Source organism: Protomyctophum parallelum, assembly GCF_964188405.1.
Source record: "Protomyctophum parallelum genome assembly, chromosome: 1".
In the NCBI taxonomy this organism is placed as follows: domain Eukaryota; kingdom Metazoa; phylum Chordata; class Actinopteri; order Myctophiformes; family Myctophidae; genus Protomyctophum; species Protomyctophum parallelum.
This window is the reverse complement of record NC_139697.1, coordinates 22,522,696-22,550,091: the sequence shown is the minus strand read 5'-3', so window position 1 is coordinate 22,550,091 and position 27,396 is coordinate 22,522,696. Positions and strand designations below refer to the sequence as shown.

Genomic DNA, 27,396 nt, shown 5'->3' with positions numbered 1-27,396 from the left:
TTTAAAACATATTTAAATTGTTCAACTAGCCATTCTACATCGACATAGTAAAAAATGGCAAATAAGTGTAGGCATAAGGTGTAAGGGGTGGCGCAAGATATAGCTGTGGGTCTTTTTACTCTGTTTACTTATATTAATAATAACGGTAGTCCATCATATTCATATGCCATTCATACAAAAGGTTTTCGGCCACCCGGACCTCACAGTGTATACAAATGATACCCATTTCAATGGGGCCATTTAAATGGGGAATGAGTGCTATCATTAAGTATACACTGAGGGAGGTCGGATGGCTAAAAACATTTTGTATGGAATGGCATATGATTGACTATTAAATTAAATTTAATTAAAGTAAACAGACCTTTTGAGTTTGACCCTTTCCTTTTATAAATGTTAACGGTATGCCATGCACAAGGCAATGAGAGCACAGTGGAATACAAACAAATTGAAATTAGACACTACAAATATAAGGGGATTTCAGTAAGCTAAAATTAACACCAGGCATGCACAGAATTTCACTCAGTTGGTGTGAGTGTCGTAGCTGTAGTAGAGCATGCAGTTCTCAATGTGCAGTCCGAGAACCCCCAGTGGTCCTTGAGGGGTTTCCAGGGGGCCAGGTGTCCCCAGCTGTATGCCCCTAACGGGTCCATTTGGTTCCATGTGTACACTCTCAGAGTTAAATTAACAGAGGATTTTACAGTATAGTCCCAGAAATCTAAAAATAAATCGTGTGAAATTGATGAGTAATGCCTAAAGCATATTGGGGTCTTGTAGGGATGTCAATTATCAATTCATTAATTAATTGATAATTGATAACCTTATCGATTAACCGGTTCGTTTATAAGCAGCGTTTAAAAAAGAAAATCTGAGAATCTTAATTTCCCTCAATGTCTAACATAAATATCTACATTTGCTCATATACAAATAACCAAATGTTTATTTGACCATTTGAGATACAGGGCCAGGCAATGGCATCTTTGTATTTTAATACTTTTATTCAGGGAATAAAAAGAAAAGAAAGGTGCATTGTCTTGTCTGTCACATCACATGCAAAAGCAGAGACGTTTCTGTGGCTACCAAGCTGGTGTTGATTTTTTTTTAACCGGCCCACATGTGCGTTCCTCGGCCACACAGACAGCATTACATTCACAGAAACTCGCCCAATGGTATTACAGAGCAAGAAAGAAATAGCTAGCTCTCCTTCTGGTACTTTAACTTCATACTGAGCGTGTTTCCGCTGAAGAAGGCTTTTTTTAAGATTTGTTTTTGGCTTTTGTGCCTTTATTGATAGTTACAGTGAAGATGGACAGAAAAGAGGGGGAGAGACATGCAGCAAGTGTCGTCATTAACGGGACTCGAACACGCGACATGCTGTCAGCCCAGATCCTATGTATATGTGGCATGTGCCTGGACCACTAGGCCAGCGGGCGCCCCCGCTGGAAGAAGGCTTAACGGCAAAGCGCGTCTGTGTCGATTTGCTGTGTTTGTCCGTTCTGCACTATGAATTAAAAGTACCAAAAGGACTTGCTGGCTAATGGCTATTTTGTTCTTACTGTGAATCTTCGTGAACCGTGCACCCGGTAAACTGCGTATACAGACTTGTGCTTGCTTTTCTCATCTTCTACTGGTATTACAGAGCAGCTGTGCATATTAGGGTTTAAGTGTCAATTTCACGTACTGTATGTGCTGTGACAAAAATACCTTTCTTTTCCCTTTCACTTCCTACTATTAAGAGCAGTCTTGCCTGTCAGCACATCTGCATCTGAGCCTGTATGTGTGTATTTGACTGTTGACTTGACTCTCATTGTGAGCTCTGTCATCCATCACAAATTCACAGGTGGAGGCGTACTTTGTAGCACCATTAGAACGACAGGTGGCCCACATCAACCTCAATTACAGGTTGTCTGCTCTGAAGAATAACCCATTATTTGCCATTAAACGTACCTTCTGTACTTATTGTACATAAATAAGTATACAGTATGCAAGATCACATAGTTCTGGGGAAATATTGGGCATACATCAGTAACACTGCGAGCGCCAACCTGCACTTTCATTGCATTTAAAAATTAGGCATTTCACACTACATTTCACACCACATGTTGGGGACAGCTGTGCTGTTTCTCGTTTTGGAGAATATAAGTATGCTTATAATGGAGCAATCCTAGTCATTGGCTGTGTCCACCATGGCATTTTTCAACTCTCTACGACCACAAAAAAGAAAAACGCCAGACGTGCACGTTGTGCAAGGCTCAGCACAGAATAGGTGCTCAGCACCTCGTCATGCTGCTGGCATTTCTAGACACACAGTGCTCCCATTATCTATAAAATGAATAACGGTGTTGATTTCGTCGACTAAAACGAAGACGAAATATGTTCGTCAACTACCTTTTTTTCACTGACAAACTAAATGGAAACTAAATAAAAACTAAGCTATGATGACTAAAACTAAGACTAAATATACAATTTCGTCAACAAATAAAAACTAGACTCAAATGTTAGGAAGGGACTAGTGGACAAGAGATCCAGTATAAGTCATTTTACAATTAGTTGCATGCTGAAAATAGCTGATCTACAAGATCACAATGCGTCGCACTGTGACGCGTTGTGTGCTTGTAGATCGGCTATTTTCAGCAAGTGAGAAAAAAAAAACAGTCATTACGACGGCATCAAGGCCCGCCAAAATACATTTTGTTCGACTAAATCAACTGTAGATTTAGTCAACTAAAATCTTATGATATTTAGTCGACTAAAACTAGACGACACTAAAACATTCCAGGTGACTAAAATGTGACTAAAACTAAATGAAAACTATTCAAGAGACTATGACTAAAACTAAAATCAAAATTTGCTGCCAAAAACAACACTGTTAACACCTCCATGTAACTGTATGTAGAAAACGTTTGGCCTTTTATATCAGAATAAACCGCTTATTATTCTGGTAGAGGTATATACAGTAAATGTCCATATAGACTCATGGCTTGGAACTTCTTTCTCGCTTTCCAGTTGCCTGTTCAAACAAAAGCATGAAATTGATCATAGACAAAAGTAAATGCTTGTGAAATGTGCCTGCCATGATTGCCATCTCTGATCGATGATCGTTGGTGTCCTTTACAAGCGGCATCACAGGCCTCGGTGCCTTTTGGAATAGAAAACATCATGTCTATAGGTCTGATGTGAATGAGGGTCTAATGTCCTCTTTCGGCACAATCATCAGCCTAACCTAATTTTAAGATCTCTGAACACATTCAACAAGCTTTAAAAAAAAATATATATATATATTTTTTGCAGCTTACGCCTTTTATTGGTTTTTGAAGGGACAGACAGTAGGCTGACAGGAAACGGGAGAGAGATGGGGGGGATGACATGCAGTAAAGGCCGTGTCGGGCTCGGGAGTCGAACCCGCGGCACACTGCGACTGGATTACCAGTCGGGTGCCCAGACGGTTACGCCACCGCCTGGGCACATTCAACAAGATTAACATGTATACATAATTACATATTACATATAAGCGCATACAAACAAACAAGCCCCTTTTGGAACCTCACGTTCCGCTATTAGCTCTGAGGAAGAGGTTCCATGTCTTGATATCACTGCATAGGAATACGAAATGGGTAGAGCAGGGCTTAAAGTTCTCAGTCCTGAGGACTGATTTCAGTCCTGAGGATTTCATAGGGGTCATTTAATGGCATCAGTGTAGATTTGCAAAAAAAACATTTTCAGTCTTGGGATTCTTTTTGGCTTTAAGCCCTGGTAGAGCCCTCCAAGAGCAGTGGAGAAAACCCTTTCATCCAAAAAGTAAAGGTATTTCCTGAGCGCTACAGATGAAAGATGTGGAGTGGAAAGTAAAACTTTTGGAGCGGGGTGAAACGACCGCTTAAATTGCTTTTTAGTCAGCCTGTGTCCAGTCAACCGCCATCCACATGCACAGCACTGCTTCTGTAAGATAGATTGGGAAATCGTGGCCCTGGCTGACTTTATAAACTTTGTAAGTTGTTCTTTCACCACTCTAAAAAGTTTTTTGTTTGTTTTAATTATTTTTAAACACTGCAAAACCACTGCAATATTGCATCACAGGCACACTTTGGTAGCCCTGTCCTGTTTTGATGACAATATATAGCCTTTGCAACATATATAATTTTTTAAGGGACGGGTCGATTTTTTAAAAAGTGCAATCATACACATTTGAATTCATAAAATAGTCAATCAATGAGCCAAGGAGTGGGAAGTGAGAAGTGGGATGCATCGATTGGATGATATACGAGAGAAGAATATATATAATAAAATAAAGCATGCTGCTCCCTGATTGATTTTCCTCCGTGTACATCTCTGGGTCTCTGTAATCTCAGGACCCTGGATAGCTCCTCTATTAGCCTCCCTGTGATTCCCTCTGCAGCACTGCCCATTACCCTCTCCCCATGCTGTCTGCTAGAAAGCTCTCTGCGCAATCACTACTAGACATCACTACTTTAGGCAGTGCGTTTATGGCTAAAACCTTTTGTATTATTTTGTCTACATCAGCCCTAAACAGCTGAAAATTCTCTACTACTCCTTGAAGGTCATATATCGCCTCTTTGAAGAATCACTATCTGTGTCGCAAGTTAATAATTTTTACTGATGACATGATTTAGAAAAGCTAAAGCTTTGTTTTCTCAAAGTGAGAATGAAATGTGTTGTTTAGTAACACAGTATCCATAAGACCATAACATTTGTTCTGACTTTTCTTGAGTGCAACTTTCACTATTCAGAAAACACTGTCGGCACTTGTTCAGTTGAAAACACATTATTGTTGAGCATGACTTATCGAAAGGCATACTGTATGTGACGACTGAAGAACTGTACAAATTAGCCGTAATTATGCTACAGAGGTGCATTGGCAATCAATTTGATTCCCTTGGGGAGAAAATATGTTGCTGCATGTGCTCTGTTTTTGTAGAAAAATCACCTCTATTCTGTCGATGCAGCTCTTTCTGCGTAGAGATTTCTTTTGTATTTCCCTAGAGATTACTTGAGACCAGGCTTAGACCTTGAGACCTGACCTGGTCATACATGGAGCATTTCAAATCCTTGTCCACATGTCCCCCATGGTGGAGCTTAAAAGCTCTGGGGGAAGAAAAAAAAACAGGTCAATAAATGTTCATTTCAAGTATTTTTCTTACTACCAAAAACGTCCCTGAAGGATACGACATCTTTTTCACTATATTAGTGGGGTTATGAAAAAATCCAGGATTTTCATGGACAAGCTACTAAAATATTAACAAACAAACAAACAAACATGTTTTTTTGGGACAGTGGGACTTAACAGTGGGATGTGGAGGCCCCAATGCACATTACACAATAACAGATGCCTTGCTTACAGCTCAGCGTCTGTTTTACATTCTCTTCTGCTCCTTATGGACAAACAAGCTCTCATACTTGAAATATTCAGGAATGAAGCTTGTTGGAAAAAAACAACAGTAAATTCACCTGCTTACTTTCAACCCAAAAATGTTTTCTGGCTCTCCCGTTGAGTGACGGGCGGCAAACGATTATACCAACCGCCTCCGCGACATTACAACTTCTCGCCAAAGTTGGCAGGGAACAGTAGGTAAAAAACCCAACTGAATTCTGCTCCTCTGACCTGTCTGCCTGCCTGTTGTGCCACAGCTCGGTGCCGTTTTTAAACGGCACCGGGGTGCTCCCACACAATGACCAAACCTCTTGGTTGGAAGAGGGAGATGAGGCTATCAGAGTGGTAGTACTGTGATAAACACTGCTTATTTACTCCATGTAGAGTATAATGGGCCTGTTATTGTACCCCCTGTTTGAAACTGGCCTCTTATTGCACCGTGTTTGAGGCCTGCCCAACCCTCACACTTTTTATACAAGTCTCTTTCAGTGTTTCTGATGATGTGGGGGCATAGTGCAGTGATTCTCAACCGTTTTAATTTCAAGGACCCCCCCAGTTTTATATGCTGCATTAGCCATTAATTAGGCCACGGTTGGACCCCCATTCGATATGATTTGGGATCCCAATCTAAACTCGCAATTTGGTTCATAACTATCAATCATTTACCCATTTGGCCCCTTCAAGGACCTCACAGTGACAATCAGTGGGATCGAAGATATCTGCTCATCAGTGAGATCCACACCTGATGGTGTCAATTTAAGAAGATAACGACCAATTACTGTAGCTGCAGACAAATCTTACACAAAACCATACGTTTGAATTGCAGTATATATAAGTCTTCTTTGACAACGTAACTCTGACGAGTGTGTGTGAAGCTTTATTTATCATTCGTTTTTGTGGCCAGGTGACACAGTCACTGTCACCAATCCTTGCTTTTTCTCTGTGCCAGGCTGTTATCAGTACAGGCCAGGCATCCTCTACACAGGGGTTACTGTACTCTTGTCAAGCTGCCAGCATGGGGGGTCCACAGCTGCCAGAGCGCTTGAAAACTGAAAAATGATGAACATTCATGAAAGGGACTTACTGAAGATGACATTCCATAGCGATGGTCCCGCTCAACTGAAATAGACCGGTAACAACCGGTGGAATGAATCGGTGCTGACAACTTCTGCCGATTGGAATCTCTTTTATTGTCTTACTCACATAAATGTGTCTGTGACAACACTGTTAAATGAGGAAACTGGAGAGAGGCTCAACACGGCTAGCTACTGTACCAATCTATCACGGCGACGCGGCAATTAAACATTTATAACGGCATGTACTGTAACACATGTCACGAACCCCATGACGCATTGTTAAACCCAATAAACATCCCCTTGTATGCGCTAAGTAAATAATGAAGTGCAATAAAACATAGCCGACACCGAGAAATCCCAGTTCAGCCAACTAAACAACCCGCAATGCTACAATATTGTTACTTTTTAAACCGCCATTCTGCATCAACATATTGGCTTATCCAGTTAATGCTTTGATCGCATATGACTTGCCCTCTAGGGCAAAAAATACAAACAAGAAATCAATAATAGCTGCGTATCATGTTAGTCATATACCGTACACTTTCTCAATGCTGTCTGTTAAAGGACCACTTAACCCATTTCCAACCTACATGTAGTACAGTATGTTCATATACAGTAAATGGTCGTCACTAAATGGCCATTTTAAGATGGCACCATTTCTGTCTACTTGGTCTGTGTGTCTCAGAGGAGGGCTGTAGACAGAATGTTAAACAAGATGTCATAGTTAGCAAGACCACTGGCTTCTATTTCAACCTTTCACGAAGAGAACAGACATATCTTGCGCCACCCCTTAACTCTTATCCCTAAACTTATTTGCCATTTCTTACTATTTTATAAAACCTTTTAACCCATTCTGGGCGGGCACCCCTTTTGGTGTTATAACCCTTCTGGATGGGAACCCCTCTTGGGGTTCTGTACAGTATTCAAAAATTTAAAATATTTGATGCTGGTATATAAATATTTGAAGTTTTTCAGAACTTCAAGGCATTTTTAGAATCGGCCTCAGTCCAAAATGGGTTAAAATAATTAAAATAGGTGATCTACAAGCTCACAACGTGTAGATGTAGATCGGCTAGTTGAACTATTTTAAAATGATTTTCAAAATAGTAAAAAATGGCAAATAAGTTTAGGGATAAGGCATATGGGTGGCGCAAGATTGAGCCCTATAGTCATCAAATCACCATTGATGTCATCGGTAGACAGGTTTCTGATCTCTAGATAAGTTTGAAAATGTTATTTCAAGGTCGTAAATCTTGCTCAACTAAAAGTATGTTTAAATTGTGCATGTATTGTATGTGTTGAACGCATCATATTTGAATGTGCTGTACATAACTGTATTATATTTGTCTATCCAGGTGTTTCTTCTGGAATAGGGCCCACTTGGGATTGTCCACGGCCCAGCCACTGACCACTGCGGCCTATAGGTCAGATGGCGGGCCGCGGGGCCGTGTGCATTTTCAGCATGTTTATTTTATTGACCAATCGATCAATTGTGTTCTGCTTGGATTGATGGAACCAACGTAGTTTGCAATGTATCATCATATATCAATCCCTTTAGTGTTACACATGTGTCATGCATTGGGATACAGTATGAATCATATTGTGACACATGTTCTACGGTGAGCTCCCTGTCAATACCCAACCCCCGCTACCCCTCACTGAAAAACCCAGCTCTGTAATGTACCCGGTATCTCATCTTTGTCAACACATGGTGAAATGATAAAAAGAGAGAAGGATCCGGGCACACAAAGTTAAAAAAGCATTCTTGCCCTGATGAAGACCTGTTAGGTCGAAACATGTTGGCAGTTGCCTTTTAATTCAATAAAGGCGTTTTTTAACTTTGTGTGCCCGGATCCTTCTCTTTTTATCATGGGGCAGCGGTGGCTGAATGGTTTGCGGAGCGGTCTTGATATCGGAAGGTCGCTAGTTCGTATCCCCGGACCGGCACGTTAAAATTACCACCGTTGAAGTGCCCTTGAGCAAGGCATTGAACCCCTACCATGAAATGTTTTATGAGCAGGGCCTGGCTGTAAACAAGGTATTGAGCTTAGTCCAGTTACCCTGGGTAAACATGTTAACTTTACTTTACTTTATGTATTGATCCCGTTTTTTGATCCGTGTGAGCACCTTTTTATCATGTATCACATCCTGCTACCTCCATTGAGCACCTGGTTAGTTCCTATTTTTCTACATGGTGAAATGATTCCATCAGTTAGGTATGAAGGACATTTTCGATGCCATTATAAAAGGAATGAGCTCAAATGCCGGAGCCAGGCCTGAATTGCTTTTAGCAAAGTCATTCACGTTACTTTATTATGGGATGTGTTGACCTTGTCGATCGCAAAGCGATCCATTCACTTCAATACCACAAAGACATTCCATCTTGGACTCCTAACTAAACAAAACAGAAAGCTTTAAAAAAAAACGTATCATTAACTGACCTTGGTTTAGAAGAGATTAGCACACGTGCGTCAGCTAAATGTCAGGTTGTCTCGTGAGCAGTCTGCTAATGGAACAAAATGGACCAGAAGCTCAAATGTCATAAGCCTTTCCATTGTTTGGCTTTGGATATTACCCACTCTGTAATATTACAAGATATTTGTATAACTATTATTTCAATTAATAATATTTCAGTGATGGGGTAAATTGAAGCTGTCTTTTGAACAATGCCCTTTCCCTTGTTTTAATCTCTTTTAAAGCCCATGGGGTCGATTTAGGACTTCTATGTTACTTACTTCTATATTACTAATCTAATTACAGTATTATGATCTGGGGGCGTGTAGTATGTCATATTGCAATTTTGGGCATGTTAAGAAGCGCTTTTGACACCCCGCGGAGTGCGCAAAACGGCCTTGAATTAGTCATGGGTGTGTTTAAGGCGTGTTTGAGACGTACCCAATCAACATGTCCGTACTATTCTCTTTACCAGTCAGCTGATGTCACATACGGAATGCGCACTTTGGGGGTCGTGGTATGACATTTCTTCAGGCTGGCACCATAGAAGACATGACATGCCTTTGTCACATTTGGGTTAATTATTCCTATTGCACTGCATGCTGTCACCTTTATGCCTCAAAAGAACAGACCCACCTTTCAGATCGGAATGGAATTGCGAGTAGATAGCAGCATATTGGCAAATTGCCAATCCATGCGTAATTAATTAATTCGATAACGATAGAACCATGTACCATACAGCGAATGAAAGCAAGATTCATAAGGAATATGGAGATTTTTACATTTAATAAAACGGTTGAGAAATGAGAGAACCATGAGTGTTTATAGGCTAATATCAACGTTTTTTTATGAAAGACCAAACGGGCTGTGAACTTGAAGAGCTCAATCACCATCCCGACACGGAAGAAATATAGCCTAGTGCATGCATGTATATGCACTGTTGCACTTGCACACAGTAGCCTACACACGCTCTTTATTTGTTTCTATTGAAAAACACCAGTAAAATAACGTTTATTATATTTTATTTCATTCAAGTCACGACGAAGGAATGAGTTGAATGCGTGCTGCGTAATGCTGTGGCCCCGATGGTATGGTCTTCGCTGAGTTCGCTCGTAGCATTTTATTGAAGAAGACTTGAATCGGGTGTGATACAGCATATGAAAGCACATTTCCCACGGATTATGGAGATGTTTTTATTTATTTTTAAGGTTGAGAAATGAAAGAATTATGGCCGTTTCTAATCTCAATTTTTTTTTTTTAAAGACGCAAAACTGCCATGTCTCATAGAAACAAGTAAATAGGTCTATAAAAATAAGCGCATATAACAGGGGTCTGTAACCTATTTTAAATGAAGTGCCATGTTTTTATTTTCTAAATAGTGAGTCTGCCATATCCAGATTAATTTGAATGACACCACATTAAAATAAAAAACATATTTTGATTGTCCACAAATATAAAGTTCTTCCTTCTTTTTAAATATGTTCTTGCACATTGTTATAATGATCATTATATATCCCCCTGCAGTCAGAGTTCATAGTTTTAATGAATGAATGTGATGCATTGTGAGCTGGTATAGATCTGCTATTTTCAAAAGTAATCTTTTTATTTAATTTTTGGATTAGCTGTCCTTAGTTGGGCAAATGCATTCATCTGGGGATCCTTGACATGGGAATGTGCTGTGTGACGATCACTGGTTTAAACAACATTAGGAGAAAAGCCCAAATAACCACTTTAGAAACAAGAAAAGCAACCACACAAAGCAACTTTACAGAAAAATAAGCCGCTTATAATAAACAGACATGGCAACACTCTACCAGCCTTCCAGAGCCGCTCAAGTGTCAAATCAAACAGTGCTTTTTGCGTTTATGAGGTGGTCAGACCCACGTCTAATCGTTATGCGCTGAGTGTCTTTAGGTCAAGGGGCTTAATAGCAAATTGCGCAAAGCGAGAATAATTAACATATGGACACTCCCACAATGCTAAAATATTCAGGGACGCGGTATGCCAAATGTGTGTGCGTTCAACACGGGCCGAGTGCGTTCAACACGGGCCGATATGCCTTTCATAATACGAATGTGCGCAGAGCGAGGCCAATTTATGTATCACGACCTGGTAAACTGCACCTTCAAAATCGACCTGCATGTCTCCTACTGTAGCCGCTGTAGAGGCCTGTAGGGAGAGCAGTTTCCAGATGTGGGTTCCTGATAAAGCAGAACCTCATTTAAACAGGATTAAATGAATTGCATCTGGAGGACTGTTCATATCCCATTTTAGATACAGCAGTGCGGTAACGTGATTAGATTTTCTCGATTTATTCTACTAACAGCTGGAATACGTGTGCTGCACCAGTAGCCTAAAGATATCTTAGAGGAGGAGCTGTGTCATGGTGAATTATCAAAGTGCTTTACATTGTGCATTACATTTCACACACATATTAACACATTAACACCGACCACGAAGGAAACCATGTATGGCACCATCCTAGGGCTTCATTGTTATTGGGGGTAAACCAGTCTAACCGTTTGTTTTTAGAAGAAAGAAATCGCACCCATTGTCGTCGTACATCATCCAATGCAAATTGAATATACTTCTTTATGAATTAATTTGTCAACTTAAGTTATTATTTTGACTTTTAACCATGATGATACAATGTTTAAAAATAAATCCTCATCTTTTCACCATGATCATGTACAGTAAGATCACAACTGAATTGAACTAAGATGACGTAAATGTTCCTTTCATTGTCAATGGCATTTAATGTTTGTGTTGCCACAAATTTACGTCATATTTCAGGCACATATGACGTAAATTCTCCTCTCATTGTCAATGGCAAATGTGAGAAGTGACGGGACGAAAAGCTGTATATAGGAGGGGCTAGCGCCCCTCAAAAACATCACACTTTTGTGAAGTTTATCATCTCAATTTGGTACACACAAACACACAAAGACAGAGAGACACTGTATGTGTTGTGAGCTTGTAGATCTGTTATTTACACTTAAAACACTTTGTGATTTAAGTTTGTGATTTGCACCGATCCGACTGATATGCTCATATCTGGAGATCTCTGTATCTGTTGGTCCTTGTCACTTTTGTGCCCCTGGAGATCCTTGATGTCTTCAGTATGCAGTAAATATAGGATTAATTGTAATTGAGGCAAAAGTTTGAATTTATCGTTGTGTTGATTCTAAGTTGTGTCGCCAAACTACTGTATACTCTCAATCAATGAAGCCTTCTGCATGTTTCATTTGAACAAGCACAACCATTTGAACAAACTGATAAGCTGCAACCGAACGACATGTCTTGAATCTACAGTGTCTTATATAATAAGACTATATATAACATAAGCTAATATTATGTTATACATTATACACAGCTAACAATATAAATTTTTAGCTGCGTTGCTACAGCTAAAAATGGTAAATTGCACCTAGCTTTTACTTTTTACTTGACAAAAGGTTGCTCTTGTGGTGTTCTTTTTGGCAAGCAACAACCATTAAATAAACCATTGTGTGTGTGTGTGTGTGTGTGTGTGTGTGTGTGTGTGTGTGCATGTGTGCCTCAGACTTTGATTGGAACCACTTCTGGTCGTGGAGTCGCTTCGTGGATTACCTGCAGTGCGTGGTGACCTTCACGCTGCTGGCGGCCTACGTCACCTACCTGCTCCTGGACTCGGCGCTGTTCGTGGAGAGTCTGGGCTTCCTGGCCGTGTTCACCGAGGCCATGCTGGGCACGCCGCAGCTCTACTGCAACTACCAGAACAAGTCCACCGAGGGCATGAGGTACCCACACCCACCCCACCCAATCTACAACCAATCTAGAGCCAAACGCGCTCGACACACACGCCGCCCGACACCAATGAGACGGCCTAGTTTGAATCATATACGACGATATACAGCATATCGTCTATTATTTGACCGGGGAATTTATTGGGAATTATGCAGCTTGTGTGTGACGTGCTGTAGGCTTGTAGATCTGCTATTTTTGGTTTTTGAAAAACTTGATCAGAATTTATATAGCAGAGTTTTAGGAAATATCGGTTCACAACAACATATTTGGGATCGGTATTCAGACCCAGAACATCTGACATCGGCAAACCGAGCACATTCACACGGGCCAACAGAAATGTCATGGGTTATTGCAGTGCTTCATATATTTTTCATATTGTCTCCCGTCCTCCTCAGCTGTGATGGATAATCTTGTCTAGGCATAAGAGGCTTCCTTTGACTCGTTATGAATGAAAAACCGCAAAACACTTTAATTTCCTCATCCACTTCACCGCAGGTATGACTCACTAAGCACCAATTATATAAAGATGAACATGAAGTTGTTTTCAGCGCCGTAACCTCGGTCGGACATTACATTCTCATTATCACTGCTATTATTTATTGATTCGTGAGAGCTGCTTCCATTATAGACAACAGAGGGTCACGGGGCGAACACGTGAGGTTTTGGTTATTGTTTTACTCTCTTGAGTTATGGATTAATATGACACATACACGCACAAACACACACACACACAGACCACGGCTCTTTAGAGATTCAGAGTGCAGGTTGTTAGAAAATAGACGGAAACAATTCCAACTCTCAGCCTGGCTTTGGTATTATTGCCCATCATCCAGCTGCCAGGATTCTCTACCGCTCTCCTGAATAAATCACCTTTCACATGACCAGCAGTCTATAATTAATCAGGTCCAGTTAGCCTCTGCTCTATGTAAAACCTGCTGGCCCTGGATCTGTTTTAATGACCTGTCCCTGACAGGTCATTATAACAGGAAGTGTTACATCATTAACGCTGAGTCGCTGACACGGTACTGTACTTATTAAGTATTTATGGTATCTGACTTACTGTTCGTGCTGCCACAAACGGCAAGGACACAGCGTCTTCTGAGAGCAATTTGTTGACGCCAACTATTCATTCTCCTCGAAAAATCGATAAAGTGACGAATCGGCCGTCCCATACGTATTAGATATTTATCCATGTTTATTTGTACCACAATGAAGGCTTCTGTTATGTGTCGTTGCCAGGAGTGGTTATCGTACACCGAAGCTACTTTTTTGTTGGAAGATGCCAAATACATGGTAACTTGGAGTTGATTGGGCTCGGGGTGCCGGGCAAGCTTGTAGCCTTGGAAATCAATTGTTCCTCGAGCCATATGGCTCTTAGGTCCAGTTTCTGTGGAGAAAGGCAGCTTGATGTACAAGTGCAGCCCCAAGGACATGACACGAGCATGTAATTACCTCCAACCCTTTAAGGCTGAGTGTGAAGCATCTTATAGTCTTTCATAATGACTGCCACGGATTGAACCCCAACGTCCCAGTCTTGGCATATTAGGACACTGAGCTAACCTCTGAACGACCTATGCGGGGCAACTTGTACACAACCTACGTAAAACCTGTCTGGTCTTTCATGTGGTGCGAGTCTCTTATCCATTACCTATCTGTAAGACATTATGGTTTGTGGGAGAGGACTATAATCAAGCTGGCATCCCTGTATTTAGCCTCAAATGAACACTATTTATCGCTATACCCGAAACACAAATCCTATACTTCCAGGGGCGCCCACGACCAATGCCAGTGTTGCGCTAATTCGCTTATTTCCATCGCTCAAAATTAGATTTTTTTTGTATATATCCTCTCTTCATAATGTAAATAATAACCCAAGCGGCACACTTTACTACTTATTTCGATGGAAATAAGCGAATTAGCACAACACCCCATACATCCCATTCAATTCAATGCAATTCATTTAGGGCTTATGGTAGGGGAAATAGCCAACCTGGACCTCTTTGATGGGGACGTAACAACTACAAAGAAAGGTAAGAAAGCCTTTTAGTATGGAATTCTCCTTTAACCCGGGCACTCCAGATACCAGCTGGGCCTGTTCCTGCCCATAACGTTGGCTGTTTGTTTCCTTCTGTCATCCCTGCCTGCCTGACAGTTAGTGAATCTTGACAATCCACAGAGCTTGACCTCACACCGCTGTGTGTGTCTACCGAAGGCAGCCTCCTCCGTTCGACTGTATTTCACATGTCGTCGCTGTTGGGCGGAAACCTTGTTTGTCTAAAACCATTACTCTTGAGGAAAATAACCTTTGTTCCAACGGATGCATTGTAGTTATTTAGTCACAAGCTCCTGTTGAAAGCCTGAGTGGACGTTAAAGTGACCCCAAACATTGTTTGAAAGTGAAATTTCTGTTTTTAACTCTTATACTCTCTCTATACAATACATCACTATTTCCGCTACTTTCGCTTGACTCAGTCATACAACGAAGCAGGGCATTAACTAATGGAAAAAACATTTAAAACATTGAAATGTGGAGATACAAGGTTTCTGTGGGAGAAACCTCCTTCACCTAGCTGCTCGCCAGCGCTGTCCTCAGCCGGTCACAGTGTGCAGGTAGCTGCCATAGAAACCAGTGGACAATGTCATTTGCAGCTCTGCTTCTTTGTTTGTTATCCATCTATCCTCCCTCTGTGCTCAACCTGTTGAGCCGGAATATTGCCCGCTGTTGCTAGGTTACTTTACTACAAGCGCTCTCCAGGTGTGTGTGTGTGTGTGTGTGTGTGTGTGTGTGTGTGTGTGTGTGTGTGTGTGTGTGTGTGTGTGTGTGTGTGTGTGTGTGTGTGTGTGTGTGTGTGTGTGTGTGTGTGTGTGTGTGTGTGTGTGTGTGTGTGTGTGTGTGTGTGTGCAATTGTGCAACAATTAAATTAAAGTCGGTCGAAACGTTGCATTTAATTGTTACTTTAAAATTAAGTACGTCTCGGAGCTCTACAAACTGGTGTGCGGATATTCTTCCTCTTCCCAGATACTGTACCACCCAGCCTTGAGCCTTCAACCCCTCAGTTCTGCTGACATTGTTGATGTTATGTGTGTGTTTGCCAGTGTGCCACACGTTTCAGTACACAGTGAAGCAAGTCAGCCACAAGCCATTAACTGAAAAAATAAACACAAAGAAAACAACTCATACTGTAGCACTGACTTCCTCCCAATTATGTCCTGTCCAATATGCCCATACGCTTTGAAGTGGCCACGCTTCTCCCGGAAGCCGTGCTATTTGAATACTTACGCATGAAACACTTCAGGCAGAACACAGGAAGTTGTCAGCACAGAAAATGTTCCATCCGTCGACAACGGGTCAGGAGCAATGTCCCCGATTCAATCCCAGGCGTCTGTTATTGTGTCGAAATGTCCTAGAGCAAGAATATATCCCTAATTGCTCCCAATGAGTGGGCTGGTGCCACCTTGCATGGTTGCCTCTGTGTTTGGTATGTGAATGTTTGTATGAGAATGGGTGAGTAGTACTAGACATTGTAAACAAGCAGAACCCCTGTCATGTCAGCTGTAATGCGTTTTAATAATACAAAACTATCCTCCAGGGTTAGGGTTAAGGTTACACGCTTGGCAGCAACCAATTGTAATTTTTTGAATGTGTCAATATACAACCAAGCCAGCATAATTGGCACAGACTGGGAAGGAATAATTTAGTACTGGTACCCTCTAGATACTATCTCACAAGACATAAAATTGTTTGATTTCAGTTTGCCCTAGCATTCTCTCCATTATAAATGGCTCCCTCATTACTGGTTAAGTGCCATCTGTCTTTACCTCCCATTCCCTCATCAAACCACTTCTTAAAAACTTATTTATTTATTTGCAATTTTAGAACCATCTCTAAACTCCCATTTTTATCCCTTAATTAATGAAAGTCGTGCAGAAACACTTTGTGACGACTTGAACAACGACCGCATCATTTAGAAACCTCCAGTCATGTTCTCGCCATGCCACAGTGCACAAACCGCTCTACTGAAAGTCACTAATGGTCTCCTTTCAGTTGCTCAGGCAGGACAATGCCCCATTTTAATCCTGCATATTTTGCTGTATTTGTATTAGGTTATTTGTATTCTTATTTATCAGGACAATCATTTTCCACCTGGCACAGGTGAATTACAGTGGCGCAAGGCTCTCTTCTCAGCCCCATATTATTCAAACTCTTTCCATGGGCCATATTATCCATAATCACTGTAGTGTCGATGATGATGATACACTACTAGCCTATCCATTACTTATCTGAATTATAGTTGCCAAATTACTTAAAGCACGTTTTGATGATTTACACTGTTGGGTGGCTCAATCTCGACTTCTCGAGCTCAATCTTGCTGACTTAGCTGACCGTGAAGCCTACAGCCAAAGCAGTGATCAATCATTAAATACAGTTAAATAAGGTGGTCCAGCCATTTTAACAGCTAAGAAACATCTCTAAAATGAAGTATTTTGAAACTCCAGGCTGATGGTGAAGAAGTAATTTATGCTTTTATCAACCAGATTACTGGAATTCCATATTATGTTGGCAAAACAAAAAAGCTACACCAATTAATTCAGAACACAGCCAACCAAAAGAGCAGAGCCCATTAGACATAGCCTTCCTTCATTGATTACCTATTCGTTTTAGAATATTGATTTCAAGAATGAATTGATTACTTATATACAACAGGGCTCGGTCAAGACCCTTCGCTCCTCCATCACTAGACCTTTTAACCCCATATGAGCAGGACGGCTGTTCTGGTCGTTCCAAAGTCTAGACGGAAGACGTGACATGTGGGTCAATACATCGTCATAAAAACATAGCTTTTTCAGAAAACTGTCAGGATGTAGAAGACATTTTTAGAATCTGATCTCAGGTCAGAATCGGTTAAACAAGTCCTTGAAAAAGCATAACGAACTGTACTGGGATGTACAGTAGACTAGATCTACCTGCATCGGCAACGGCACCAGTGCTCAGCCGTGCGGTCAATTATAGACGGCGACAAATACATGAAAGATTGATGACAAATGGAGAGTCCAGTCAGAGGGTGATGAGCTGCGTGTCTGGAGCGTCGGGTCCCCGGGGTGTCGTGCCTCTCAGTGACAGTGTTATATATCTGTTGTTTAATTCACCCCCCTGGGTCTGCATGTTAACCTTACTTAACCTTACTTAGGTCTCTGAGTCTCTCTCTCTCTCTCTGAGTCTCTCTCTCTCTCTCTCTCTCTCTCTCTCGTGCTCAGAGATAATCACTTCAGCCCTATATACTTTGTAGTACGATCTACAGCCATGACAAGATTCACAATGCACTGCACTGTGCATGTTGTTAGCTTGTATAGGCTATTTGCACTATTTTACATATTATTTTCAGCAAACCCATTTCCAAATGTTAAAAATAAGGTTGAAAGTGGCAAAATGTACCTTCAGGACTTTACTGCGCGAGAGGTGCTTGGCGGTGGTTCTGTGTAGTATAGTATAGCACTAATAATAATGGCTTTAATATCTATATTGGCACTTTCTCAAATCATGTGGCATGCAGCAGGAAAACAAAGTGAAGTTTATTACACCAAGATGGGATACAAATGAATGGAATTAAATCAAATCAAGGGGAATAAGGGATGGGTGTGCAGTGTTGGGCCTATAGGTGCAGCTCAGATGGAGGGTGTGGGTGCTTGATGGAGGTTGTTGTGAATCGTGCCTGCTGGCGCCGTCATTAAGTGATCCCCTGCTTGTGCACCCAGCTGCCTCTGGCCAGCCCGCCATAAAGCAAAAGAAGTAAACAAACACGCACGCACGCCACGCACACGCTTACTTTCTCAACCACTTAATCTCTGTACTTATTGTACCTTGTACAATTTATAGCAAAAATCGCAATTTCACAAAAATCTTTATTTTATTTTTTTTATTGCCCAAAAGTGGGATGGCCGGTTTAATGGTGCTAACATAGTTTTTTAATTAAATAGTTTCTTTGTGATATTATCAAATATATTTGTTTTGTACTTGTACTTTTATCAGTCTAAGCAGAAGCAGGGAATGGGACCATAACATTGAATCCAGGGGGGGGTATCTAAAGGAGAGTCATTGACACCCGCAGTAAATCGAACCCTGCTCATACATACCAATGAAGAGATGGGGCTCACTGCCAACTGACTGTGCCCTTATAAGGCCTCTGGCCATGAGTTGCATCCCACCACGCCAGATAGCTGTGCCAAAGCCTTATTTAGCCTGCAGGCGCACGCACTCTGATCCTGACATCCACAATGGAGCAGTGGTGGTCGGGAACCTTTTGATCTGCCGTCCAAGTCTCCAGGCCGACCACACATACACCACAGCGTTTCCTCTCATCTGCTCTTAGGAGGAGATGACCAACACATGGATGAAAAGAATCCTGTTTAGTGTTTACACACCTGAAGTGCCTTTGTACTTCAGGTGCAAAGGTGCAGGTACTTCTTTGTATAAAGTGTTCTTGACGTTCTTGTAACTGAAACGTTTTTTTTTAAGATATAATTATGTTGTGCTTGTGTACAGTATGTACAGCAAAGGTCGTCGGGATCGGGAGTCGAACCTGCGACACACCGTCAGGCTGGATTAGCAGCCTACTGTAGGTACCCAGACCGCTACACTAGCCACCCGGGCCACAAGGTTTTTTAAAGTCGAGATCAAATGAAAACCATTTTTGGGCATATCTGTGGTCATATTGTGCACGTACTGTATACAAAATGTGCTAGTTCAGACAGAACATCGGACACATACAGCTACAGTAGACTACTGACTTAAGTTACTAAGGTATATATAGTCTGCTACGCAGAAGGAGGTGAGGAGGGCGGACCGACGTCTAACTATGGTGGGGGTGGTAGGAGGTGGTGGGGGGGACAGTCAGATCTTTGCCTTTTCTCCGTTGCTTGTTAAGCAGGTCACACAATGGATGGATCACTGACTGATACGTATCCAGCCAGGTCGGTCATTCGTAATATCATTCACGCTGCGCACACGCTTTTGTAAGCGAGCTGCGAGGTGCTAAGGTTGTTTTTGATTGATATCAATCCGTCCACTCCATGTGCGTTCGTGCGTGCGCGTGCACTCTTTGCGTGCACGGCTGCACTCTGTTTCACCCGTGTTTGGTTAAAAGTTACCGGTATATATATTATTCTATTATATCCTGCTGCGTTCGCTCTGTCTGCTGCCTGCTGCTGCTGACAGGGAAGAGCACAGAGCAGCGACACAGGGAGGGGCGGGGCGGTTGGAGCCAGGGGAATAGATCTTCGAATTAACCCCTCATTGAGCCTCGACACGTTGTTAGCTTGTAGATCTGCTCGACACCGCCGTACTGCAAATATATAAATTAAGGTATAAAACTGTGACTCATAGAATGTGTACTTGCTGTATCAGAGCCCTGTCTTCATCACGATTGAACGGTCTAATTCTGTAGTAGCACTGGTGCTACTAATTGCATTTTACAACTCGCACTGTGCTATTTTTAGTAGCAAATGAGAGTACCTATAGTCGCACTGTCGAGCACTGACTAGACATTTCCTTTGCAAAAGACATTATGAAATCGTATCCCTTTTAGAATGGAGGAAAATGGCACAATATTAGTTAAACTGCAAAACAAGTGTTGATTGAGTGATTGAATGGATGTTTTCACCGACTGGATGTGTTTCTAGGTGTTGAGACTGAACGGTCGTGGTAAAGAGTTCATGTGATATGACAGAAAAAGGCCCTCAAACTCGACCCGGCTCTCCGAGCATCCACCTGGCGGTCACTGTGTCTGTCCACATTCTGAATAATAAGAGCATACACAGTGGCCCTGTCCTTTATAATATGGAGGCGAACCCGCCGTAGAGAACATTGTATGTCCGAAGCAGCTGCCCATGTCCACCTCCACGATTTCGTCCGGGGGACATAGCTCGCCTTGCCTCTGCTCAGGCCCTCTTGTCTTGACAAGAAAAATGACATGATAAGGCACCAGGCGGGTTCTCACACCGTCCATCTCTGACCCTGCCTCTTATTAGGCAGACGGCAGAGGAATTGAACCACCACCCTAATTCCTCCCTCCCTTATTATTAGCCACCAGCGGTACACACCATCATAACTCAGGACAGCGCCTGCTGAGCTATACTGAAGAGGGTGTTTTTTGGTCATGGGCAGAACTAACAAGCTCCTTACTGCCAGAGAACAACAGGGAAGATGAGAGTAGAGCCCGACCGATGTATTGGTCTGGCCAATTATACCATTATTTAACTTTTTTAACGACATAGGCAATTATGTAGCCGGTGTCCTGAGTTTTAACCACTTTTAACCTGGCATCTCTATTTTGGGCATGTCATTAAAGGAGATTTTTTATATATATTTTTGTAATCCTAAATGGCAAATTAGCAGCACGTTGCACCGTGACACGCGAGTTTGTCGATCTGCTGTTTTTGAAAATGTTTAAATTTATTTGTGTATAAGTTAAAAAAGTTTCTCAGGGTCTTGTCACGAGTGAGGGGAGGACGGAACAGGAGATCAGCCAGAGAATCGGAGCAGCAGGAGCGGTATTGCAGTCGCTGTACCGCACTGAAAAGAGAGCTGAGCCAGAAGGCAAAGCTCTCGACATACCGAGCAATCTTCATCCCTACACTCACCTATGGTCGGGAAGTGTGGGTCATGACCGAAAGAATTAGATTGAGGATACAAGCGGCCGAACGCGAGGGACTCTAAGTAGAGCCGCTGCTCCTTGACTTGGAAAGGAGACGGCTTATGTTGTACTGTAGTACGGATGCCTTCCAACTTCCATGCAGCTCACCGCTCAGATATGGTGGGGAGATTAACTAAATGCAAGAAGTCTTTACAAATGAAAGGTCCAAGGTGAAGCCTGAGTTATGAATAATGCACAAGGAGATTTGACAAGCCTCGGCCGCGAGGTCTGCCCCTGCTCCTCTGGCAGACAGCCCAACACAGGGGCGCGGGAAGGGGGTAAAGGGCGAAGCTCTCCTTATACAATCAGTCAGGCTGGGCAGAGACTGCATTAAATTACTTTCCGCCCCTCTCTTACATCTCTTAAGTGGCCTCTGCTGAAGAGAAGGGGCCTGTTTAAACACAGAGGCCCTTTCACTGTGCCACTAAAGATCAAGAATGATTGTCAGGCTCGTGCCTCCTTTGCTGTTTCTCTGCTCCCAGACTGCATAGTAGTGTTTTCATTAAGGCAAGTTCTTTGCACAGTTAAAAAAATCACACCCGTGTGAACTGAGTGGTGCAACTCCCCCCCCCCCCCCCCCCTCCTCTCTGTCTCTCTCTCTCTCTCTCTCGCTCTCTCTCTCTCTCATTAGCAGGCAACAGTGCAGCACTATGTCTCTCTCTGTTTCTGGCACAACAGCGCCCCTACTGGTACTGACTGGTACTATACTGGTGCTCATAGTCACATGGTGCTCATAGTCACAGGTGCATAGGTGGGTTAACGTCACATAGGTAGGTGAACACGGACATTGCTGTTCCTTGGAGTGGTTGCGCCACTCAAAAATAACAAGAGAAACGGACAGAACAGGAAGTGGACCAAATTATTGTTATACGTTTATGGTCAATGCTGGATGCCGTTGTAGTATAATGATGGTGCCTTTTTAAGATTATTTAAGAGTTCAAAACAATATGAAGAGTTAAACAAATTATTACCATCTTGGCCATTCACAAGATCATGAGATTTGATTAAATAGCATTAATCCAGCTTAAGAAATAATAAATTAGCTTCCATAATGAGAGTGTCGATCTTGAGGAGGCGCTCAAGATAATTCCAAGTGTTTGGTGCAGGGGTGGCTTTTCCAAATTCAATTCATCATGCATAAGACTGTTATTAGAGCGAGTTTGGATATACAGCTACAGTATATTGGGTATATTTGATGGTGAATGTCCAATAAAGGATTTATTGCTCAAAGGATACAAGTGTTTATCATGCCTCTGTGCCAGAGGGAACCAACCAGCTGTGTAGAATGCAATGGCCAGTGTCCTAGTATTGGGATCTCCGGTAATGAATCTGAAGGAGAACGATAAAATGAGTCAAGGGGTTTGAAAGTAGATTATATCAGCATAGTCTAGGACTGATAGTAATACTCTTTCTACAATTCAAAGGGAAAGAGAACCTGTTTTCAGTACACCGAGTTTTTGCTGCAGTTTGTTAACATTTTCGGTATCATATGATTTATCAAGCCAAAGACCTAAATGGAAAAAGAAGAAAATAAAAAAAGCTGTGGACAGTTCCAGCTTTCACACGATGTAATCTTTTAGTTGGGTGGTGAGGCAGTAGGCTGAAGTGGCTTAGGTTGACTGTAATAAATGTATCTGACACAGCAGTTGAATACACTGAATGCATAGGATAAAGTCTAGGCATAATGCTCACCACAATACTATATTGAGCCCAGGGAAGAGGACTCAGGTGGGTCCATTATAGGCCAGAAGGTAAAAGCTTAGAGGAATGCAAAGTCAGTTCATTGTTAGTTGATACAAAAAAAAGAAGGTTGGAGCCTTCCTGGGAAGCATGGAGGCCATCTAGTTTAAAAAGCGGAGTCATATTTAAAAAGGAAGCTCATTTTTATGTGCAGTGAAATGTCAACTCTGAATTATTTATTGGTTATTTCTAAATAGGCACACAAAGTATAAAAAAATGAACCTTTTGCTCGACACGAGATTAGGTACCAGCCCCCATTTGCCCCACAGCGTTTTAGCATCATGATATTAATAGCTTGTATTTATAGAGCAGTGCTATCTCCTTTACAGTATAAATCCATCCATACATACATTTAAATTTAGATTAATCTTCAATCCCCTGGAACAATGCAATCTCTTGCTTGGCTTGGTGCTATGGGAAAGTGCTGACAGGCCAAAAGGACACGAGCTGCAACGCTAAGCATGGTGCAGTGGAAATATGAAGAAATGCAAACGCGTTCGTTTGTTTACTCGCCTAGGTCATTGAGGCAAGCGCAGGTCTGTAAAGCTGTGAGAATGCGTGTGCCAGTATGGGCGCACACACGTGGCAGGTGGAATGCATCCATGTGTGCTTGCACATTTGGTCACGCTTTGTTTGTTCTGTGTGCATGTAATGCAGAATCAGTTCCTTCTCTGTCAGCATCAAAATGTACTTTTTAAACATTTATCAGACGCTTCTTATCCTTCTCAATTTACAAAGTGCAAGATGATAGTAGTACTGTAAATGGCATGAACCCTTGTCAAAACGACAGGCTGAGTCAATGGTCAAAGAAATGGAGGAGCAAAGAAAGTGCTACAAAGTAGAATATCGGGTAAACCAACAAAAAAAACATGATAAGCAGCGTGTTATCGAAATAATATTCTTAGCACGATAAAAAGCAAATCGGTCTATCTAAATAACATCCCCTCATGCTTCCCCTCGTGTTGAGGAAATCAACAAGAGTGAATAGGTGTTTGGAAGCTGTCAGGACACTGTGCTAAACGTGCCCCATACTGTTAAAGGCCTATTCATAGTCTGGATTTTCGGTGGTGAGGTGACCACCGCTCCGGTGGTGAGCTGACCACCGGAGCTGAAATAACGTGCAGTGGTGAGTAAAAACAGAGAGAAGGGCTGGAGCGGTGGCGGTGGTTTGCTCTTCACCGCGGCTCGTGACGTCATGTTGTAGTTCGGTGGTCACCCCACCACCGTAAATCCAGATTATGTATGAGCCTTAAGTGTCACAGACAGTTGATCTGAGGCACTTTGACAGAGTTTAAAAAGACGTGATATACCAGTGTGTCTTTTAGTTTGAAGATGTACATACTGTACAGTCAATCAAAACTCTATTTATATAGCACTATGAATATTGTTATTGTTTATAGAAAAGAAAGACAGTGGTTTAAAAACCGGGACACCGTGTACATTACACTGTTGAGAACAGGTGCTTTTCCTTCTCATTAGTTAAGGACATGGCACACGCACGCGCACACACACACACACACACACACACACACACACACACACACACACACACACACACACACACACACACACACACACACAGTGCCAACTGTAGCCAATCTACAAGCATAGCATCATGATTCATGATGCTTTTTTTCCCTTTTCTTTTTTTGCCTATAATGATACTGTACACCCAAAATAGGGGCACCAGAGGTTAATGCAATATACAGGGCTCTGTGGGGATTTGTAGACCCTGGTGTGGGGTAGGACAACTACTGCTTGGCAATGATGGACGCTACAGTAGATGCACCGCTATCTCTATTGTACTTTGGACATGGCAATTACTCTGTTGGAAGAAGAGGACATAAAGGTTACACACTGCAGCTTTAACTTATTGTTTAGTTTATTTGTTTTTGTATTGTTATTATGATTCTACTGTAACTTTCCCCCTGATTTGAGCTATACTCCCGTGCGGGCCGCATGCGCTCGCTGCCTGGCGGCCCCATAAATATGAGTTTCATCAGAAGCTGGGATAAAGAGATGATAGGCAGTCTGCTCTGCACCCATGGGGAATTTCCATTATTTCAATTTCAGATGTGTCTGTTATTGTGCCGTTGTGCAGTCAATCTTTGTACCACACACACATGCCTCCCTGGCAGGACTGTTAACGTTTGTTTCCTTTGTCTCTCTGCCCGCAGCCAGTATGACTCATTCCACAGAGTAGATAATTGTATCAATCTCTCTCTGTCTCCCCCCCTCCCTCTCTCTCTCCTCCCTCCGTCAGCATTAAGATGGTGTTCATGTGGACCAGTGGGGACACCTTCAAGACCGGGTACTTCCTACTCACGCAGGCTCCCGTGCAGTTCTGGACGTGTGGCCTGCTCCAGGTGTGCGTGGACTTTGCCATCCTGTTTCAGGTGTACTACTACAGCCGCTACCCGCAGAAACCTGTGTCCCACACCGTGTCTCACACGACCAGTGCCAAGGCCCTCTGAAAGCACCAAACTCCTCCTCTTACAGTAGCTCTGGCAAGAGAACGCCCCGTGCAAGTTAAAGTCATACTGTGCAACTTTACCAATGAAACAAAAGTAGGTTTTCACTGGGATATTTTCCACAACAACCATTTCACATAAAAACAAACGATTGTCACAAACTTATGCTGGCATCGGAAACATTAATACAGGTGACAATGTTTCTTTCAAAATTGATCTTCTGTGCTAGGACCCTGACACTTTGGCTTTGGAGCAGTACTTTTTGTTTTGAACTGAGTTCTCTACAACACAGTTTGAACAAGCCATAGACGGATGCTGTAAAGACAACGGAGCTACCAGATGTATCGCCAAAAAAACACCACTAAAACAACAGTTGCAGTTACACAGTGTGACTTCAACTCTCACATAGGCTCTGTTACGGCCCAGCCAATCAGACATGCGATTCAGACCCTCCGTCGCTGAAATAGTTTTCATTAGACGGTGGGTCTTAACTGTGTGAGATTAAAATCTTACACGTAACACGCATGCAATGCACAGAGGGTCTTCGAGTGGTGGTGGTCTGATTGCACACACACACACACACACACACACACACACACACACACACACACACACACACACACACACACACACACACACACACACACGACGGTGCCAAGACAAGTACAGGAGCACACTGTCTCTATGTACACACACTCATGAATAAGACATGCACGTGCACAAACACTTGGTAGTGTTTGACTGTTGTGCTGCCACACAGGATTGATGAAGGACACTTGTATACATTCAAATGAACAGGACCTTTAGCTTATTTATTACTCGGTCAACGGGTCTGTGTATGCGACTGTGTCCGTGTGCTTGTGTGACTGGTGAAGGAGTATTATATCCTGGAATATACCTGTGCATGTATACGGAATATTATGCACATAAAATGAATATATTTAGCAGCTGCACGCACTGAGAACCTGTGCAGACACTCCAGGAGATGTGGACCAGCTTGCTTTTCCTTTTACACTGAAGAATGTTGCATGAAAAACCTCTGCCTTAACCGATTTACCAAACATGACTCTGGGCTGGCTACTTACACCAGCAATATAATAAAAAATGTGAGTATACATTCAGCTTTCACTGAATGTATAAAATGGCATTGTTATTCTCCCCGCTGTGGAGAAAGGTTAGTCAGTCTACTCTCACGTGGATTGGAGAGATTGACATGTGCTGTGTGTGCTGGAATTGGAAAACAGACTTACAGGCCATCTAAAAAAAGAAAAAGAAAAAAGAACTTTACCAAAAAAATACAAAATAAATAAAACATTCATAAATAAATGAAAAGACTTGGGAAGCCAGTGTGCAATCTGAAGCTTCACATGACCGGAAAAGTTGATGACAGAGAAAGTTTGCTGTATTGCTCCACTATCCTGAAAAGTTGGCAAAATGCTGAAAGTTTTTAAACTTAAAGAACAACTTTAGTTTTTTTCAACCAAGGTTCATGTTTTAGGTTGTTATTAGAAAAACTAAAAGGTGAGTGTTAATTTTCTTTCATTTGATGCTTTCTTTCGTTTTGGGGATTTTAGCAGTTTTTGACAGGGGGGCGGGGGCATTCGAGCATGGGGCAAAATATGTATTTTTTTACAAAATATTATGGCGATTTATTATTTTATTATTTACTATAGTTCTAATAAACCCAAGAAATTACATCTGGCCACAAAAGATCACAGGATCTACTGAATGTGACAAACTGACATATTGAGCCTATACACACAGTATACTGTAAGCCTTCCCCCAGTAGGCTA

At 42.1% G+C, this 27,396-nt stretch overlaps 1 protein-coding gene across 3 annotated transcripts in view; it reads left to right on the top strand.

The window, feature by feature from the left end:
• slc66a2 (solute carrier family 66 member 2) overlaps window positions 1-27,054 on the top strand; it is a 36,677-nt gene extending 9,623 nt beyond the window's left edge. For all 3 annotated transcript variants that reach the window (XM_083762834.1, XM_083762835.1, XM_083762833.1), the window contains 2 exons: window positions 12,479-12,695; window positions 25,396-27,054. In XM_083762834.1, the coding sequence (XP_083618960.1) occupies window positions 12,479-12,695; window positions 25,396-25,606 (428 nt within the window). In that variant the 3' untranslated portion in view covers window positions 25,607-27,054. The remainder of the gene's footprint in view (window positions 1-12,478; window positions 12,696-25,395) is intronic.
• Window positions 27,055-27,396: the final 342 nt, after the last annotated feature.